At 47.0% G+C, this 20,592-nt stretch overlaps 1 protein-coding gene across 1 annotated transcript in view; it reads right to left on the bottom strand.

The window, feature by feature from the left end:
• Window positions 1-20,011, bottom strand: part of ANKRD11 (ankyrin repeat domain 11) — a 32,514-nt gene extending 12,503 nt beyond the window's left edge. Inside the window, exons 1-2 of the mRNA XM_006860102.1 lie at window positions 19,866-20,011; window positions 6,674-6,812 (exon numbers count right to left, since the gene is read on the bottom strand). Coding sequence (XP_006860164.1) covers window positions 6,674-6,812; window positions 19,866-19,952 — 226 coding nt within the window. The 5' untranslated portion in view covers window positions 19,953-20,011. The remainder of the gene's footprint in view (window positions 1-6,673; window positions 6,813-19,865) is intronic.
• Window positions 20,012-20,592: the final 581 nt, after the last annotated feature.

Below are 20,592 nucleotides of genomic sequence, written 5' to 3'. Positions count from 1 at the left end.
GGTACTGCCGCAACATGGACTGAACTGGAGGCATCTAAAAGCATCAACACAGAGCACTAACGAGAGGCGCAGGGCAGCCGGCTACTTCCCGTGAGTTCGCCCTCCTCTCTGAGCTGCCAGCACAGTGCCCAACAGGGACACTGACAGAGCCCTAGCCGGTGGCACCTGCCAATGGAAAAGGTCTGACAGATGCGGATGTCTCCGCTCCACCCAGGCCACGGGGTTGAGAATCCAAGGCATCCATCAGGGTCACAAAGGGTATTTAAAGCTCCTTAAATGCAGAAACTCTTGCTTTTCTGGCCAGCCCATTCCTATAGCCGTGTGACAGTTCCCTCCCAAGTGGCTATCACTAGATGACTCACTGTCTGAGGGGGGCTTTGGCTCAGCTCAACACAGCATGAATTTGACTGGATGAAGTCACAATGTTTGTAAGAGTCAGACAGCCCCAGACCCGCCAGGGGCAAGGTGCCCCCCACAGGTGGACGCTTACTTGGCATGTTGGGGCCAACTGCTTCTGCTCTTCCCCCATCCATGTTTTACTACAGTTGAAAAGCACACACCAGGATGCAGTGGAAGCACCCTAAATCGCCTTTTAAATTTCAGTTTCAGAGCCTGAAATTCTGTGCAAGGTCTAGTGAAAACTCCTAAGAGAGGCCCCAATCCTCCCAGAGAGGCTCTGTATTGTCCATGATGAGACTCGGCTCCAGACCTTCTGGAGGAGGTCTGCAGCATGTTTCTGACGGTAACAGTTTCCAAAAGCAAGCCCTCCCAGAGACAAAACTGCCAGAATTCTGTCAAGCTGGTATCTGAGGTGGAAACACAACACCCAGCACTGGGCAGCAGCCTGTCTGGAAAGGAGGACTCGGTCTCTAGTAAATTAAAAGTGTTAAGGAGATCAAAATGCCATCCCATCAGGGAGAGTTGAACCCTAGTAAATAGAGGGGTATGTGAGTCCACTCTGGTTGTGAAACAGTAGTTGCCATGAAGTTGGTTCCAACTCAGAGCAACCCTGAATAGGGTTTTCGAGGACTGGCTGCTGAGTTTGAGCCACTGACCTACTGTGGCACCCACCCACTCTAGCCTCAAACAAAAGCTGCACAGCCAAAACCACTGATCCGCAAACAACAGCCTCTTCAACACAGTGCTCACACACAGGCAAAGCATGACGCTCACACCACAGTGGTTGCTGCTAAGTGCTGTAGAGTTGGGTCCAACTCCTCATGATCCCATATAGGGTTAGTGAGGAGCATCTGGTGCATTTGAACTGCAGACCTGTGACCCAGTACTTTATCCTACAGCACCATACCAGGACTCCCTCACACCACACATGACAGGTATCCAAAATGGATCACGAGCCGGAACGGAGAAATGCTTTAAAAACCCCTAAACCTCTGAACCTCTGATTTAGTGATGGATTCTTCTTAGGAGATAAGACACTGGCTGCAGGCACTGTCTTAGGGAAAGCTCAGCAGAAGGGCTGGGTCACCAGGGGCCTCTCTCAGCCCAAGTCCACTGAGGGGCTACAGGGGTGGTTGGGCTTCGCAGTTGGGAACCTACCTAGCTAGCATTTCTTTGGGAGAAGACTGGAGCAGCAAGCAGTTCCACTCGGCGCTGCAATTGTTGGTAAGGGCCGTCAAGTTGGTTCCAACTCGTATTGACCCTATGTAGGCAGGATTTCTGAGTTGTGGCTGGTGAGTGTGGTTTAAACCGACCCTGCGGTCTAGTATTTACCTAAAGCCCCATGCCAGGATGCTCTCCTTTGGGGACACAGGACATGTGCTGTTAGCCCGGCCACATGCCCCTTTCTTTGCATCAGTCTACGTGATGTCTTCACCTATATGTCGAGGTCACTGAAGCCCCTCCTCTGTGTCTGAGCCCCTGGATATGCCCATGTCCCTCCCAGTAACCAGCATGCTCTCCGTCTGAAATACCTACAGGGCCTTCTTGCTCTTTGTTAGGACATCTTACTCAGAAACTGGAACTGTCTCTTGGGGTTCAAAAGATACATTTCCTTGTGGTAGATGGTTCTTGCTGGCTCTCATGATGTGGTGTCTGGAAGCCAGGTTGAAGGGCTTTATCAAAGCCCATTACTTCTTCAACTTGATGTTTCCAGTAGCCTCAGGCCAATTTCATGGAGGGGAGGCATGGGTTATAATCTCTGGAAGTAACTCACAGCGCCTCAACCCTCCCCCCACATCTGGCTGGTGGACCATTTCTTCTTGCCAAACACCTCCTGGGGTGCAGCTCCCTTGAGGTGACGGACTTAGGTATTGGGTATTTTAGCCTTAGCGTTTCTGCCTTATGGTGGGCCTGGCTTCTCCAATGCCCTCAACAGTGTTTGAACCACACTTCTCTGGACATTCCATAAGGCCTGTGAAACTCAGCCTGTCATTGTTGAAGATGACTTGTATGTGTTTTGTCACTGATCATACCTGATTTGGGGGCTTTTCGATGCCATATTGTCCAAATAGGAAAATCTAACTCCTACATCTTTGTAAAACAAAACCCTAAAGGAGTGTTTTAATGTCAATATTTCAAAATGTTGTTAAGTGCCTTTGAGTCAGTTCAGACTTACAGCAACCCTGTATTGGGATTTCCAAGGAGCAGGTGGTAGGTTTGAACTGCCGACCTTGAGATTCCAAGTACAGTGCTTGCTCATCTTATAGTGTCATAACCGGAAGTCTAGTATTTCAAAAAGTTGGTAATTTATTGCACCTATCAGTAAGGAGCTCTGGTAGCATAGTGGTTATGAATCGGGCTGCTAATCGCGAGGAAAGCAGTTCAAAACTACCAGCTGCTCTGCGGGAGAAAGATGAGGCTTTCCGCTTCCGTAAAGATTTACAGCCGTGGAAACCCTGTACAGGGTCGCTATGAGTCGGAACCAACTCGACAGCACACACCAACAACAAATCAGTTCTGGATACTAACATGAAGCAGAACAGATGACATTAGCCACTCTGTTTTCTTCAGCATCAAAACCACGCTCTTCAACTACATGGCTGCTGAGATGCCCTTCGACAGAGCTCTCACCAAGAACCTCAGACACAGGTTGCGTCCCTCCAGGAGGCAAAGTAGGGGATCACTTGACCCTCTAGTGCACCTCACCTTCAGCGGCAATAAAGTGGAGACTTTTCCCACTGCCCCAGTCATCTGTGCAGTAGTCTTTTTCCATTTTCTCACTTATGTAAAAGGAAAGGGAAAATCCTAGACCTGCCCCTCCCTGGCCCTTGAGCTCTCTGGTCACCCTCACCCTACTCTGTGGGCGTTACGGCCTCTATGTCTGAACGACAGGCTCAGAACACCAGGTGGCAGGACTGCAGCAGCGCTAAATAAGCAGGAAACCAGAGCACAAGGAAGGGTTGTCACATGATGGGCTCGGGCCACAGGCAACCAAGAGCAGCAACCCAGCCACAGCCACTGTCACTCCCTCAGCTGGTGCTGGGCCCCTTCCAGACCCCTAGGAGTCACTGTGAGCAAGACTGTGCCACGGGTTGGGGCGCACACACATCCTGCCCTGATGGGGTGGCCCCTGGCACCTCAGAGTTTGGGAGGAGAATGCTGAGAGTGATGGCGCCCTGGGGAGGGATTTGGGGACACCTGCACGGTGTGCATTCATAGTATTTCTCCCTGGTGATGTGTGAGGTGTTGGCTCACGTTCGTGAGCACGGTTCTGACGTGTTACCGGGCCAGGGGCTGTCTTGATTTCAGTAAACCTGTCATACGCAGTGTTCGTGTCTTGGCATTCAAATACCAGGAACAAGCACTATGTTCACAAGGTGAAAGCGACTTTCAGAAAAACTGGGAGTTTCTCCTTATTCCAAAGAAGGGAGGCTGCCAGCAATCACTTCCTCTCCGCGAGTCACATGCCGCTGGGGGAGAGCGAGCAGGGATCCCCCAGGTCCAGACATGAAGGGCCAAGATGAAAATTCCCATCAGTCAGGGAGCCAGGCAGGGACCAACAAGACGCCTAATGTACTGCATTCTTTAAACAGAGGAGCAGTAGAGCTGGCAATGATATAGACGAGAGATTGTGAATCTCCACTGGAGGAGTGACTTGGGGGTGGTGATTTGTTTCATACTGGACAGACGGCCCGGAGTGTCCACTAGTGCCCACTGATTCTGGCGAGTGGACAGTCGATTTCCATGAGCATACACAGGGCAGATGAGTTGGATGCTGGGCATTCCCATTCATGCAGCAGAGGTGAGTCCAGTGCAGGGTCCTACTGATGGAGGCAAGCAGCTTCAGAGGAACACTGGCACATCTGCTCACCTTCCAGACACCTGGGCTCCAATATCTCTTCTGGTTGGCTCTGGGGGTTAACCCAGTGCAATACCAAGTGTTCTCAGCAGAGGGTGCTGAAGCAGCATGTCAGAGGAAGGGGCTCCGTGAAGAAGCCAGCACAAGCTCTGAGCCTTCTGCAGCCAGGGAATCAGGGCCTCCTTCTACACTACCTCTGGCCCTATGGCTAAATCCCACCTTCTCCACCTCTAACACCCTACCTTCTGAGTTGTCCCTCAGCCAGGGAACCACGATTTCACCCATCTCCCGACAGCTCAGGGCCTGTCTGTTCTGCACAGGGTCAGCCGTGACTCCAGCCACACTTGATGGCCCAATGTGGGTTGTCTCACCCCTATATTAAGTTGAATGGCTTCATGCCATCAGCTCCAGATTACAATCTGAGCAAGAAGTGAAGGTGGACAACTGGACTCATAAACAACTCCATGGAAAGACAGAAGGACAATGTCAAGGATCTCATTTCTACAGTCAGTGCTCATGGAAGTAACAGTCCATAAGTCAGACAACCTACTGCATTGTGAAAATCAACAGGAAAGACCTCAAAAATGGCAAAAAGCACAGTTGTTCTAAAGTCACTTCATTGCATGCAGAAGCTGGACAATGAGAACAGAATGCAGAACTGATTATTGGTGAAGGGTGTGTCTATCTAAGAAGAAAAAATAACCGGAATGATGATGGAGAGATTGCGTCTTGCTTACCTACCTTAGATGTGTGTCATCAACAAAGACCAGTTAATTGGTGGGAAAGGACATCACAATGAACTCTAATGTTACACACCTCAGGTCACCAAGACTCAGAGGCAAAAACAACCAAAAAGCAGCCAAACACCAGCCTGTGTGTGGAAGCAGCCTGCCACCTGACAGAAGGGGTCTGGATTAGAAGTCATCTCAGGAACAAAACACCTTTAGCCTGAGAGACTCTTGCTTACACAAGACACTTGTGTTTGGTACAAATGGTTCACGCTGGCTCGCAACTTAATTATCCCCAAGAACCCCTTCTGGTGTAGTTTGCTCTGTAAACTACAAAGGCTTCCATTGGGTTGGAGTCAACTAGATAACAACAGGTTGGAACAAGCAATGATAACCTTGCTGGAAAGTCTGACAACTAGAACCGGGCCGACATAACATTTCCTTGTACCCTTCACTACTGTCTCCGTTCAGCAGCACTCCCTCTTGGCCTCACTGAGAATGCAGAGGAGTCATGTGATTCAGATTAGCTCGGTAACAAGGTCTTCCCCAGGAACAGACCCACAGCAGTTCACAGAGGCTTTGGAAGAAGGCCCCTTAAGGTCTTCAAGTCAGGTCAAGAGGGATTTGCAAGCGCTCAGCCCGCAGCAGACCCCTGTCCTGAGACAGCATTAGTCTCCCCAGCCCAGGACAGTGCACACTGACTGGGGGGCACCCGGCCTCATGATATTTACAGAAGCAGATTGCCTGGGCTTCTCCCCGAGAGTTGCTAGTGGTTTCAAGCTGTCAACCTTTTGGTCAACAGGGGACATCAACCTCCCCTCCTACCCCCCACCCCCCAATTACAATTCCTTTTAACTAGATAGTCAACTTAAGCATCACAACCAGGAGTAAGGCGGCTCTGAGCCAACCACTGTCTACTCTCCCTTCCGTCTCCTCAGAGGAACATCTTGGCCCAGCAGCCAAGCACACCATGCTCCAGGACCAGAGCAACCAGTGAGTAAACATGGACCTTCTAGGAGGATGTTGAGCATCGCCGCCGTTGGCGCCCCGTGCTTCACCATCCGGCCCGCACTCTCTTTCCTGGAATCACTGGGTCCAGATGCTGTGGCTGCTGCTTCTCATCCCCTGATTCCCCGCAGTTTTCCCATACTGCGATCGGCCGCCTTCCCGTCTGCTGTGTACCAACACACTGCCATGGCCTCTAGCCTGGTCCTGGGTGGCCATACGATGTCTGAGGACCAGGCAACAAGATAGGGCAGCCCATGGACCCTCGGCAAAGTTCATGGGAAAGCATCCGCCACCCACAGGAGGTGGGCACATCTCACACAGCAGGTGAGGACCCCTGTTCTGGGCTTACTGTCTCATAAATTCATGTTACGGATTAAGGAACCGTGAGCTGGGAGCTTCTACTGGGTGGGTACTCAGCCCCACTGTTGCACTGGACCAGCACAGGTGGGTTCCCTGGCATGCTGGGGGCATTTCCCACATCTCTAGTCTTCCCCCTCACTGTATGTGTGGGAAATTCCGACTGTGATGGGCCATGCCCGAAGGGGAGAAGGTGCAGGAAGCCTTGAGGAGAAGGATGTGACAGTGGCAAAGATAACAAAAAGGTCAAAGGAGCAGTTAGGGGCAGCTTGACACGATTGGGCAGCCACCAGGACTGTCCCAGTGGCTCAGCGTCTCCTACCTGTGTCCGAGTCCTTCTGCTCTCCATTGGCGCTGACAGTGAAGGGCAGCTTGCGCTTGGTGGTGCGCTCTCTCACTTCCTTCCCTCCATCACTTCGGTCCAGTTTTGGGGTCTTGGTTAGAGAAACTTTATCTTTATCCTGAAAAGAAAGTGCAGCTTCAGACAGGATTCCCAGGGTAAATTCTCAGCAAAACAGCCGCTCTTGGCCTCACAGCCTGGCCACACTGCTCCTTGAGGATCTCGGGACATGACCGACAACTAATAGTGCCTACAAGATGGGGGAGAGACCGCACCCACAATGAGCTGAGGCCGCAAGGCACAGGGTCCAGTGCTGTCTGGGAAGGTGACGCATCACAGCCCACAGCTTCTCGCCGTGGGCTCAGACACACCAGCCCACAGCTTCACTGCTCAGTTCACCCACTTTTGGGCAGGCTTTCTGTCCTGCCTGCTTGGGGGGGATCATGGCTTTTTTCCTCATCAGTAAGCCTTCTTTTCTTGAGTGTTCTCCAGGTAAACTGGTATGTAACACAGCTCCGATCACTTTCCTGTGCCGACCTGGCAGTGTCTCCTTGCACACATGGCCAGATCTTGCTGGCTGGGGTCAGAGGCTGTTTGGGCACACTGCCATCACCTGTGACCACATCAGCAGAACCCCAGGCATGGCTTGACCACCAATCAGCTGGGGACATCATCAGCCTCCAGAGGTGCCCATTTGATCCCAACAGATTCTCCAGGTAGTCCAGTTAACAAGGTGTGTGCCAAACCTGTTGTTTAGAAGTGCCGGTGGTTATAAGTATCTCAGTGCTTCTTTGACAGCACTACACTGGCAGTCTTTAAAAAGAAAACTTTGGAGAACTGTGTTAAAGGTAATAAAATATTTTGCGTTTACATGTTCACAAACTTCTAGGAATTGTTGAAAAAGCACAGCTCATCAATTCTGGAAAAGTCATCAATAGACCGCTCTGAAGTCATTTTAAAAATACTGACACAGGCAACCATGAGGATAAACTTCACAAATATGAGGTGGATGAAAGGATTACACTCGTCCACCTGCATGAAACACGAGGTGCCGGTTGTGTTGTGTGTCTCAATGTAAGAATGCATAGTGAGCCTGGGAAAGGACGGAGCCCAGTCCATTTTCAGAGGAGACTTCACAGTACAGGCTACTTGGCTGTGTGGTGACAACTGCATCGATCCTGACCTGCGAGGCTCACAGGACATCTTCAGTCAGAGAAACCAACCTGCAACAGCAGGTACTTGGGCACAGAGCACACCTCTATCCTAGGCTCATCCAGACAGTAACGGAGACCTCCAGAACAAGGGGTCTGCCGATCAGAATGGTGTTCATTTGGGAGCCCCTCCCCTTCCAGTGGCATGTGTCTGACTTGACTTCAGGTCCTAATACAAGACAGAAAGAGCAGGGCCGCCAGGGAACCCGAGTGCACAGTTTTCGGTGCAGATGAGAAGGTTAGTCTTTCCTACTATAGAGCGCTTCATTAGTTCTCAGATCACACAGAATCTAAAATTAACATGCTTTCATTCCAACCCAGTCATGGCTGCATGGAGCAGAAGAGAATGAGCACAGTTTCGTGACTGTTCAGACACGGACAGCTGCTGACCTCTGCTTTGCTCCCCTCCAGAGACATGCACCTACCAGCTTCGACACAAAAGGATCTGCTGATCATTTTGAAATGGGACTACATTTTTTTTTTTTCCTTACATGTTTTATTGTGAAATATGTGAGAGTTTACACGGGAGAACATTAGTTTTACGGAGACTACATTTTTTGAAGGAGAATAGGAACTTATCAACTCCACGTTATTGTCATATTTCTGGTAGCACTACCAAAGCTCATCTCAAAACACACCCTGCATTCAAAATCCACGTGGGGCAGGCATTCTAGTGCATCCACTCCAAGCTCATGTCAAACCCCGCTTCTGCTGCCCACTGGGATGCATTGTGTGGCTGATGTCAGACGTTTGGAGCCTCCTGCTGAAGGCAGCTTAGGGGAAGCGGGACCCTTTCTGAAGACACTGGGAAACTACCAACAATCGGGAACTGAGGGCCCTGGAGAGAGAAGACTGACTGCAGTTTCTGCTCCTTGTGTGGAGGACGGAAGAGAATCAAGGCAGCCTTGTGAATGGGCTACACAAATAGGCAGCCTTGTGAACGGACTACATCACAAAACCCAGCCAAGAAATCTAGTTGGAGTAAAATTCTGGCAGAGAATTCAGCACTCACGATTCTTCCTAACAGAATTTGCCCATCCATGACAGAAAAGTGGGCCTAGATGGGGGTTCCCTTCATCCAATAAAGGTTACCTACCCAAGAAATCTGCTAGTATCAGCTGGTTTTCTTCACATTTTATTGGGGGAAATGTCAAGCATACACGGTAAAAGCCTACAGTCAACACTGGTTCTCCAATTCGTGTTTTCTGCGGTTTGCTTGATCACACTTTCTCTCCACCTATACATCCACCCTTCCAAGTAAACAACAAACATAAGCCATTTCACCCGTAAACATCATGCATGTGCCATCCTGAGAATTGACTATTTGTTGCCTGTGAAAGCCACATTCTATCTGATGAAATGAACATTTTGTTCTATGAGCTGGTGTTGGGAAGTACATGCACCTGTGAGATGCAGATGGCCGCTCTCAACTGGTCTCAGCACCCCTTTACTCATAAACTTGGCCAGACACATCACTTTTTTATCAACTGAGAATTTATATTACACTGGAACTTTAAAATGAAAATTAATTTATTTTATCACAAACACCTTTTAGCAATCAGAGAAGTGTTGCTTTGCGTCTCTGCCAATTATTCAATAGTATAACCAGACCGAGGATAGCTGGAGTATCAGATCTGACAGTCTTTTTGCTGCATTCGGCTGTCCTGACTAATGTACAGGCAGCAAATCTGGCCTCACACAGACTAGTGGTTGAAAAAGGGAGTGTGATCCCTTAACATCATGTGCTTGATCATTTGTCAAATATTGACTCCCAAGTGTTAACAAAAATCAAACATCATTATCAACATGGATTTCATCAGGAAAGTTTTCAGTTCTTAAATATGGGGAGAACTTGATATTCAGTTGAGACACATAAAATTCTCCAACACTGCAAATCTTTTGAAACTTACAAGGGGGGGCGGGGGCTATCTTTTTAAAGAAGTGACAGGATCACTTCACACATTTGGCGAAAGTGTCTGCTGATAGAAAATGTCTCTGAACAAGCAATGTTTGTCTGAAAGATGCTCTTTCAGGCTCAGAACTCCCACAGCTGCACAAATGTGCAGAGCCACAGTCTCTTCTGACCTGTAGCGGAAGCGTTTCCGTGCAGCTCCCTGTTTGTCAGAGAGTGTCAAAAAGAAGTGCTTCCAACATACCCTCATGAGGCCTTACGCGGGCTAGCAGAGGTCTCGGGGTAGGTGGAGAGGCTGTTTCAGTCCCTGTCCTGCAGGTCCACCTCGTTCTCACTGGACTTCTACCTAAGCAAGATGCAGTGTTACAATCCTTGCTTCTAAAGAGCATCGGGATTCTTTGCCAGGACTACAATTCCAATGTGCCCGTTATTCTTGGTATTTTTTATTGTCCACTTTCACATGAATATGAAATAAATGAAATACCATGCATGCCTTGTCGATTATAAGAACCTATTTGACTCTGTGGTTCAGAATAAGTTAACATTGTACAAAATGGGAATTGCAGAACACTTCATTGTACTCATGCAGAGGCTGTACGGGGTTTCAAGTTGTAAAAGACACATGTCACAGCTGTACCCGTTCACCAATACTCCTGACCATCCTGATACTGAGCAAATCATCTGAGAAGATGGACTACATGAAGAAAGCAGCATCAGGACCCGAAAAGACTTGTGAGATGAGGTATGCAGATGACACAACCCTGCTCGCTTTGAAGCCCTTAACTGATGAAGGCAAAAGACGGTCTTCATTATATATAGTTTACATCGAAGCATTAAAACGAAAACAAACCAGACCAATAAACCACCATGATCAGTGACAAAAAAAAAAAATTGAAGTTGTCAAGGATTTCATTTTACTTAGATCCACAACCAACAACCAAAGAATTAAAGTGTTAGAAGAGCAAAGGTGTCACAGGTGAATACAGTGCATGGAACAACCCAGGTCCAACAGAAAACTCAAGTTGTTTGGTCTCTCTTAACGTCTAATTGGAAAGAGTTGTACCCTGAGCATTTCTACTCCTCTGAGTAACTTCCTAATAAACACCCTAACCGAGAGTATGCTGTCTGAGTGCTAACCTGACAACTCCAGCTGGGCAGTAGAAAGCACTATGGGAAGGACAGGCTTGGTGCCCATTTGCCCATTTGCACCAGACCCAAGCCATGGCATAATTAGTCACCTCATATGCACGCCCACTTACACATGATGCTGAGCCACAGGCTCCCTTTGGGAGATGTGAGGCCCTGTTGCTGTGTGCTGACTGGTAGGGCCACCCGAGGAAGACTGCATGGGTGAAGGTGACTTTCATTGGTCATAAGTGCCACAGGTTTCCAAACTGTGAGCATTTGTATCTCGGGGAAAATTTCTCACCTGCACTGCCTGCTCAAGATCCAAGACAGTTCAAGAAAACACATGCCTTGTACCCGGAGTAATTAGGGGCTTGACTCTGAGCTCTGTGAATGGCTAGGTACATGGCCAACAAGGCCTCCTGGACTGTGTCTGAACGCTTCCCTATCCTCACCAGTGAAGTCAGCATCACAGAACATTCTCCAAATGAGCACCTATTTGTCAGACCCTGAAATCCTACAAAAATCAGTCTTCCCCACACACCAGTGAGGGACTCACAATGAGCCATCTACAGCCCAGGAGAGGGAGGAGTATAGCTCAACTCCCCCCCACCCACCCCCACATGTGAGGAAGGCAGCACACAGGAGAAAAGAAAAGTTGTCCTGAAAATGGCCACAGTCTAATTGACCCACCGACCCTGGTACTACATTAACTACATTTACCTGATCTGAAGCTATGATTTATTGATGGCCAAGGCATCTCCAAGGAATTTTGGTAGCGTAGTGGTTACGAATCAGGCTACGAACCTTAAGGTCAGCAGTTCAAAACTTTCAGCTGTTTCACGGGAGAAAGATGGGGCTTTCTGCTCCCATAAAGATTTACAGCCTCAGAAATCCTGCACAGGGTTGCTCTGAGTTGGAACTGACTCCATGGCACATCACCACCACCAAGGGATCACCAGGAGTTCTGGTGTGGTGCTTTGGGCTAATGCGTCAGACTGCAAAGTCATTTGATCTGGTGCTTCAAGCTTACCCAGTTGCTCCTTGGAAACCTTATACAGGTTCACTATGGGTGGGAATCGACTCAACACTACCACCACCAAGGGATCACCAAGAACAAAAATCATCACAGTAGCTTAAAAAACAACAAAAGCAAAAAACCCATAAATAGGTCAATCCAACTGTTACAGCTGTTTGTTGGAAAGGTGATCCTTTCTTAATGCAGTTGGCTTTGGTGTTTTTGTTGAAAACCAAATGACCTCATAAGCATGTGGTCTACTTGTGATCTTTGTAATGTTAACATTTCGATGTGTCTGTACTCACACCAATAACACCCTCTTGTAATTGCAAGTGTGTAGTAAGTATTGAAAATTAGATTCTGAGTGCCCCAATTTTGTTTCTCAAAGTGATTTTGGCCACTCTAGGTCCTCTGAATTTCCACATGAATTTTAGATTCAACTTGTCAATTTCTACAACCAATCCCTTAGAGGAATTTGAGTTGACACTGTTAAAATTGAAATAATATTGAACTTTTCTGAGCAATCAACATGGTTTCTCTTTAGTTTCTAGTTCCGACTTCTAGCAACCCTGTATAGGGTTTTGAGGGCTTTAAATTTTCAAGGGAACAGAAAGCCTCATTTTTCTCCCATGGAGTGGCTGGTGGGTTTGAACCGTAGACCTTGTGGTTCACAGTCCAGTGCTTACCATATGGAGCCACCATGCTCCCCATTCAACAGTGGCACTGAGAAAACACAGTTTTATACGCTAGGTTTGAATTATATAACCTTACTAAACTCACTTTTTTTGTTGTTTTATTGTGAATTATGTGATAGTTTACATAGGAGAACATTAGCTTTACATTCATCCTATCATGTATCGTTTCATTGCCATGGTTACAATCCCCTCCACGCATCATCAACCAACCAAAGGGTATACACTACAAGCCTGCCCGCTGGTCATCAGCACACAGTCGCTCTCCCTCTCTGGGTCTAAAGTCTCCAGCTGCTCCATCTCGCCACGTCATCATCTCTGCCTCCATCTCTGGCGTCAATGCTTCTCTGGGTAGGGGCCCGCTCTCCGCTCTTCTCCCTTGATGGTGCCATAAACTCGATTTTTTCCATAGGTAATCATTTGTGACTATAAAAACATTTGTTTTTCTTTGATTAGCCTTATTGTGGTGCTTAGAACCTTCGAATACAATGTTGATAGCGGAAGGCTGAGGATTGCTAGCTGTGGGTTAGGGTTTAGATGATCGATATCATTCCCCTTTGTACCAATTTTACTGAGAGTTCTTATGATGGTATTGAAGTCTGTCCTGCATCAATGTAATATGATCATATGGTTTTCACGGAAGTCTGATAACATAATGAATTGCAAAAAAATATTTAGACTATTAAACCTTGCTTTCCTGATACAAACCATGATTAGTAATTTGTGAAATAGTTTTAATGTTTATATTCATGAGGAGTGTTGCTGTGGTGGTGGTTGTCAGGTGCAGTTAGAGTCAGCTCCAATTCACAGCACCCTTAATGCACAACAGAGGTAAACATGACCTAACCCTGTGCCCTCCTCAACAGCTTCACTGCTGTAGCCAATGTGTCAAATCTATCTCATTGGGGATCGTCCTCTCTTTTGCTGACCCTCTACTTTACCAAACATGATATGGTAAAGCCAGGAACTGGTCCCTCTTGAGAACATCCATCTTTGCTTTTTAAGGAACATTATGGCAGTACTTCTTCCAAGATCAAGATAGATCTGTTAAGTCTTCTGGCAGTACATGATATATCCAGTATTCTTTGTCAGCACCAGAACTGCAAGGCGGTGATCCTTCAATTTCCCTTATTCATTGTTCAGCTTTCGTGTGCACGTTTTAGGCAAGATCCAAGTTAAAGATCCAATATATCCTGGATAAATGGATTCTTCTCTCCATTTATCATGACACTGTTGCCTACGGGTCCAGTTGTGAGGATTCCTCTTTTATAGATTGAATCGTAATCCATAGTGAAAGCCTATCCTCTTTACTTTCAGCAAGCAAGGTTGTGCCATTTACATACTGCAAGTTGTTACTAAATCTTCCTTCAATTGTGAGGCCACATTCTTCTTCATTTAGTCCAGCGTCCTTATTGATGTATGGCTGCAACTGTCTATTTCTGGAAACATATCTGCATTCTGTTGGGTCATCTTTCTTTGGAATGTGCACAACTTTGGATCTCTTTAAGTCAGTTGGCCAGGTAGCTGTCTTCCGAATTTCTTGGCATAGATGAGTTGCACACATTTGTTGAAACATCTCAAGTGATGTTCCATAAATTCCCCCATGCCACTTGAACTTATATACTATCTCCTGAAATGGCTGAAGGAGCCCTGGTGGCAATGTAGGTATGATAAGCACTGGACTGCTAACCATAATGGCCACAGTTCAAACCCAACAGCCTCCTCATGGCAGAAACAGGATGTTTTCTGCTCCCGTAAAGATTTAATGGTCTCGAAAAAAACATGAGTCAGAATCAACTCCTTATTAGTGGATTTTATTTTTTTGGTTGTAATGGTTGAATGTTGACCAGTTGTTTTTGGGGCAGTGATTCTGTGTATTGCTTCCATCTTTGAATGCTTCTGGCATCATTCCAAAATTTCACTCAACATTACAAGTTGAGGCTTGAATTTTTTCTTCAGTTTTTTGTCAGCTCTAGAACTTCTGAGTGTTTTCTAATTCCTAGTGTGTACACATTTCTCAAGAGATGTCTTTTGAAATCTCCGTTCAGCTCTTTAGACTTGGTGTCTTCCTGTTGCTTCAGGTAGTCTGTGCATTCCACAGCAAAGTGCAGAGGTCCCTCTGACACTGACTGTGCTCTTCTCCTTACGGCTCACTTTTCAATGACCTCTTGGTTTCCTTGTGTATGAATGATGTCCTTGATGTCACCCCACAACTCATCTGGTCTTTGGCCTTAGTGTTCCATGTATCAAATCTGTTTATTAGATGATTCTGTGAAAATCTGAAATTCTGTTCTGCCTGCTCCCTGATGCAAACATCAGGATTCCTCTGTAAAACCTTTTGGTTGTTCTGTGGCAGCTTATGCGTGGCTATGATGTGTGCAGTTATGCCACCGGTATTTTAAATACCAGCAGGGTCATGCATGGTCATGCATGGTAGAGATAGCTTACAGAAGAGGCCCACTTTGGAATGGCTCACCACTGAAAACCCTGCTAGTAATAGCAGAACATTACCTGTACCTGAAGTAGTGGCAGAAGATGAGCCCCTCAGTTGGAAGAGGTTGGAAGGTAATAAAATACGACTGGGAAAGAGCTGCCTTCTCAAAGGTCAGTTAACCCCTTCATGATGTGGATGGAGCAAAGCTTTCAATTGCTGGTGGGGCACAACTCAAATTGAGAAGAAACAGCTACTTAAATCAGACTGTGGACTGTATGAAGTGTATTAATCTAGAAAAATTGAAAGTGATCAAAAATTAAACACATAAAGAACAATCAACTAGACATTAGTGAGCTGAAAGGGAGGGACTGTATTTATCGGTCATTTTGAGTTGGACGCTCATATGGTTTGCTACTCCAGGAACAACAGAAAGGAGTGGCATAGCATTTATTAAAGAACATTTCAAGTACAGTTGTTGTTGTTGTTAAGTGCCGTCAAGTCGGTTCTGACCCATAGCGACCCCGTGTAGGGTTTCCGAGGAACAGCCGGTGAGCTTGAACCGCCAACCTTGCAGTTCAAACAGCTTTGCAGTCTGGCACATTAACCCACAGAGCCATACCAGTCAAGTACAGTACTGTCTGTAATATCCATACAAGGAAAAGAAGTTGACATTTATACTTAGACATTTAAGAGGTAGCACATGATCAAGAACCTATGGTATTGAAGGAAAAAGTCAAATCTGCACTGAAGGCATTGGCAAAATACAAGGCTACAGGAATTGATAAAATACAAAGGGAAATGGTTCAATCAACTAACGTTGTACTGGAGTCCCTCACTTATCGATGCCAAGCACAATTGGGAGTGCAGTTTCCTGGCCAAATAATTAGAAGAAATACATATTTATGCTCAGTCCAAAAAAGGTGACCCAATGGAATGTGGAAATCATTGCGTATTATCACTGTGGAAATTACTGAACAATATCATTAATAACACACCTGCAGGTAAGATTGTGGTGAGGATAGTACAGCATTAAATCAATGGGAGTTGTTAGAAATTCAAGCTTCAGAAGAGAACATGGAACTAATCTGGAACTAGTGGTCTCATTACTGACGTCAGATGGATCTTGGTTGATAGCAGAAAATACCAGAAAGATGTTTGCTTGTGCTTTATTGACTATGCAAAAGCATCCGACTGTGTGGATCATAACTAACTATGGATAACATTGTTGCAAGAAAGGGAATTCCAGATATCTAACTGTGCTCATGAGGAACCTGTACATGGCTAAGAGGCCATACTTTATTCAATTTGTATGCTGAATAAATAATCCAAAAAGATAGATTATATGAAGAAGAATGTGGCATCAGGGTAACAACCTGCGATCTGCAGATGGTGCAACTTGCTTGCTGAAAGCCAAGAGGCCTTAAAATCCATACTACAGCCTTCAGTATGGATTGCACCTGAATGTAAAGAAAACGAATCAACATTCATGGAAGCAGCCGTCAAAATAAATAAATAAAACGATGTATTGCATTAGGCAAATCTGCTGCAACAGACCTCTTTTTTCAGTGTTAAAGAGAAAAGATGTCACTTTTAGGACTCAGAAGGACCCGAACCAAGTCATGGTATTTTCAATTGGCTCATATGTACATGAAAGCTGAACAATGAATAAAGATGACCATGGAAGAATTGATGCATTTTAATTATGGTATTTGACTGAGAATATTGAAAAGTACTGTGGACTACCAGAAGAACAAATAAATCTGTCCTGGAATTAGTACAGCCAGAGTACATTTCAGAAGCAAGGATGGTTAGTCTCTCATACTTCACACACACAGTAGTCATGAAATGGGACTTCATGTTTGGTAAACCCCTCAGCGAGATGGATTGACAGTGGCAATAACAATGGACTTGGGCATGGTAACTATGGTGATGACAGCACAGGACTAGGTGATGTTTGGTTCTGTTGTTACATGTACATTTCTGATTCGCTGTGAATCAGAAATTAAAGACTCAATTCAACGGCACCTAACAACAAAGCACACAATATGGAGCGCACACAATAGCACCACCTGTGTGTGTGTGTGTGGGGGGGGGGGGGGGGGGGGGGGGGGGGGGGGGTTGGCAAGTGCCATCGAGTCAGTTCTAACCCACAGCAACCATGAGGAGCAGCTGATAAGCTTGAACCATTGACCTTGTGGTTGAAACTGACTTTGCAGTCCAGTGCATTAAATCCACAATGCCAGTTTCATCCATGCAGATACCACTCCAGAAGCCCTGGCTATGGCGCTCTAGGATAGCACTGGATTGTTACCTGCAAGGTTGACAGTTCAAATCTATGAGCCACTCCTCAGAAAATGCTATAGATGTACAGGTTCGCTATTCATCAGAACCAACAGTAACAGCTATTCCAATGCCTAGGTTTCCAGCCCATGTTGACACTACAGTCATACTTTGATCCAGAGGCAGGGCTGGCAGTGGGGTGGGAGGAGGCCTTTTTCACCGTCATCCTTCCTTCCTAACCACATGGTCTTTTCAGCACGGGCACAGTCATCTCTATGGCCCAGAGCCCTGCGGCAGCTACCCTTCTAGTCACAGCTCTGTTTGCTGAGTACTGAAACTAAGCTAACCATGAATTTTAATAAGTTCATGTACAAACAATTAGCCATCCTAACATCAACAGAATCAACATGAATGAATTAAGCTACTACAATAAAGGAGCTGTCCAAAACCCCTGAGGACGACAAAAGAGGCCACAGGCAGAAACTGAGATGCTCTGCAGTATTCAGTCTGAGGAGGACTAGTGTTGGGATGAATATCCCTAAAGCACAGCCTGAAAGGGACTGTGAGTCTTACCATAGTTTATGTCTTTCAGGGAAACTGGATCATGAAAGAGACAGACTAGACTGGGGAGGGTTGGGAGGATGCTGGATGTACTGCTTTGTTTCTTGAACCCGGTAAGTTATTGCATTTCAAACTGATTAGGAGACAAAGCAGCACCAGTGGGGCCCTCTTTTAGGGCCTGGCAGAAGGGTAAAGTGCCCTGAAAACCTCAACGCAGACACTAACCCCTAACTGCACTTTTGCCATGACCCACATGCACTTGCATGCATCCAGTAAACCAGTAACATCCAGTACCTCCAGGCATCCAGTAAGCACCAACATTAATTTATAGCTAAAAGTATCTGCAGTCCAGGAGCCGGACCATCAAGGGAGAATAGCGGAGAGCGGGACCCTATCCAGAGAAACAGTGACGCCAGAGATGGAGGCAGAGACGATGACGTGGAGAGATGGTGCAGCTGGGGACTTTAGACCCAGAGCGGAAGCGGGGTATGCTGACAACCCAGGGCAGGCTTGCAGGGTATATACCCTTTGGTTGGTTGATGATACATGGAGGGGACTGTAACCATGGCAATGAAATGATACATGATAGGATGAATGTAAAGCTAATGTTTTCCCATGTAAACTATCACATAATCCACTTTATTGTAAATATGGATCTAAGAGCTCAATTAAAAAAAAAAAAAAAAAACAACCACCCTTTAAGTCTCTCTGCTTCAATCTTTGGGCTCAAAGCATTTCTCATCCAGCTAGCTCACAAGGTGAAAGTGGCCATAGCTGAAGGTGGGCTGTCTCCTCCGGTCTTCTCTTCTACACGTCAGGGGGCCGTTCCCACGAGCAACACCCCTTCCAGTACGGGGAGCAACTCCTGTGACTCCATCAGATCACAGTGAGCTAGTGGGAATGAATGGGGATTTTGCATTGTGGCTACTATGCTTTGTAAGAAAGCCCTTTATCTGATAGGCACGCACATACACACAGGTATCTGTAGGAGAAAGCTACATAGGAGAAGATAAATTTAACAAGATGGACCAAGTGTTGGCAGTTCTTGGAAGTGGGTTGATAGGGGACCCACAGGACAAATCACAGCTCCTTCCCACTTCCAAACTTCCCACTTCCACTGCCTTCTCTTGGATGAGGATGCAGAGCAGACTTTGGGTCATGGTGCCTTTTACTGAGATGGGCCTACTGACCTTTGCTGAGTCCACGTGGGATTCACCTGCCCAGACCATCCTGGGGCTTTCCTCTCAGGATGGTAGTGCCCGATGCATGGGGCATATACAGTACAGACAAAACAAGAGCTTCTAACTCCATTGGAATCTGCATTCCTAATGGAACATTCTCCGTGCTGTCTGGGAACACTGCAGAGCACCTGTCTAGTACAAAAGACCACATGGAAACAGGGTCAGAAAGCAGCCAGCAGCCATCTTGAGGCCTTCACAGTCCACGTGCCAAGACACGTGGCAAGGGAGGTGCCAGGGAGGAAGCAGTTAGAAGGACGGGCAAAAGAAGTCCCGGGGTAAAAGAAGGCACACCCAGGGAGCAGCAAGCAAAGAGTCAAGGTGAGAGCAGAAATGGGGGCACAGCACTCATGCCGAGCAGCATGCCACATGGTCCCCGAGCCTGGACTTGACCCGTCTGTCCAAAAACAGCCAACACTTCTGGGGAGCCCACCACACAAGTGGCCAGAAACATGCTCAGCTCCGTGCTGGGACCTCCAGCCACAGCTTACGCTTTTATAAGACTTCAGTGTGGCTGCAAGTCGACAACCCTGTTATCTAAAGCTGACCTTGCGGCCCCCCTAAAGGAAACAGGCTGCTGATCACTGCCCTGCACCCACTTAGCCGCGCTCCTGAGCCCCTCTGGCTATGAGAGCAGGCTGTGATTCTGCTGGGCCTCCCTACAGACTAACGCACCCCAAGTTGAGACAAGCGTGAGTCTTACCTTTTTCCCAGTTTGTTTCTCCACCATGTCGTTGCTGAGAGGAGATTCTTCTGCCTGTGGTGTTTTAGAACACCCACCCTTGGGCATCGTTCTGCTCCCTCACGTGATCTTCATTTACACCGCCGTCGTCTCGTCATCGTCGACCGCTGTATCCAGAGAAGACACAGATTAGTCATCCGCCACACTCAAGGAGAAGACACAAAGCTGTGTAAAACTAGGAACTAAAGGAGTTCCTGGGCACAGGGAGGACATGCTAAGTGCATAACCCAGAAGGGTAACACCTATTACAAGGTTGTTAGGAGTCAGAACTGACTGAACGGCACCGAACAACCACAGTAATGTAATAGGCTCTCCAGCCGTCTGGCCAGCCTCAGGACCAAGAGCTCAGTCCATAAACAGGCCACGCCCCAGGACTGATCCCAGCCAGCTCTGGCCACTGTTTTGCAGGGTCAGGGACCATACTTGCTTTGTGGCTGCCTTCCACTCCTTGATAAGCAAGGCCATTCAGCCTGAGCCGTGTTCCTGGTCATTGGTTAAAGCACCCACTCACAGAAGTCCAAGACTAGACCATTCAGCTATCTGAAACATGACACGCTCCCGATAAATATTTGGTCCCAATAACTCAGAAATTCCCAGGAGCTCCCAAAGACCTGTGTGGCTAAGGGTACATCTTGATCTCACCACATAATGTCCACCCAAGTCCAGGAACTGCCACACCTCCCCACAC

The sequence above is a fragment of the Chrysochloris asiatica genome, unplaced genomic scaffold, assembly GCF_000296735.1.
Source record: "Chrysochloris asiatica unplaced genomic scaffold, ChrAsi1.0 scaffold00037, whole genome shotgun sequence".
In the NCBI taxonomy this organism is placed as follows: Eukaryota; Metazoa; Chordata; class Mammalia; order Afrosoricida; family Chrysochloridae; genus Chrysochloris; species Chrysochloris asiatica.
The sequence above is the reverse complement of the archived record's forward strand: the minus strand, read 5'-3'. Positions and strand labels throughout refer to the sequence as shown.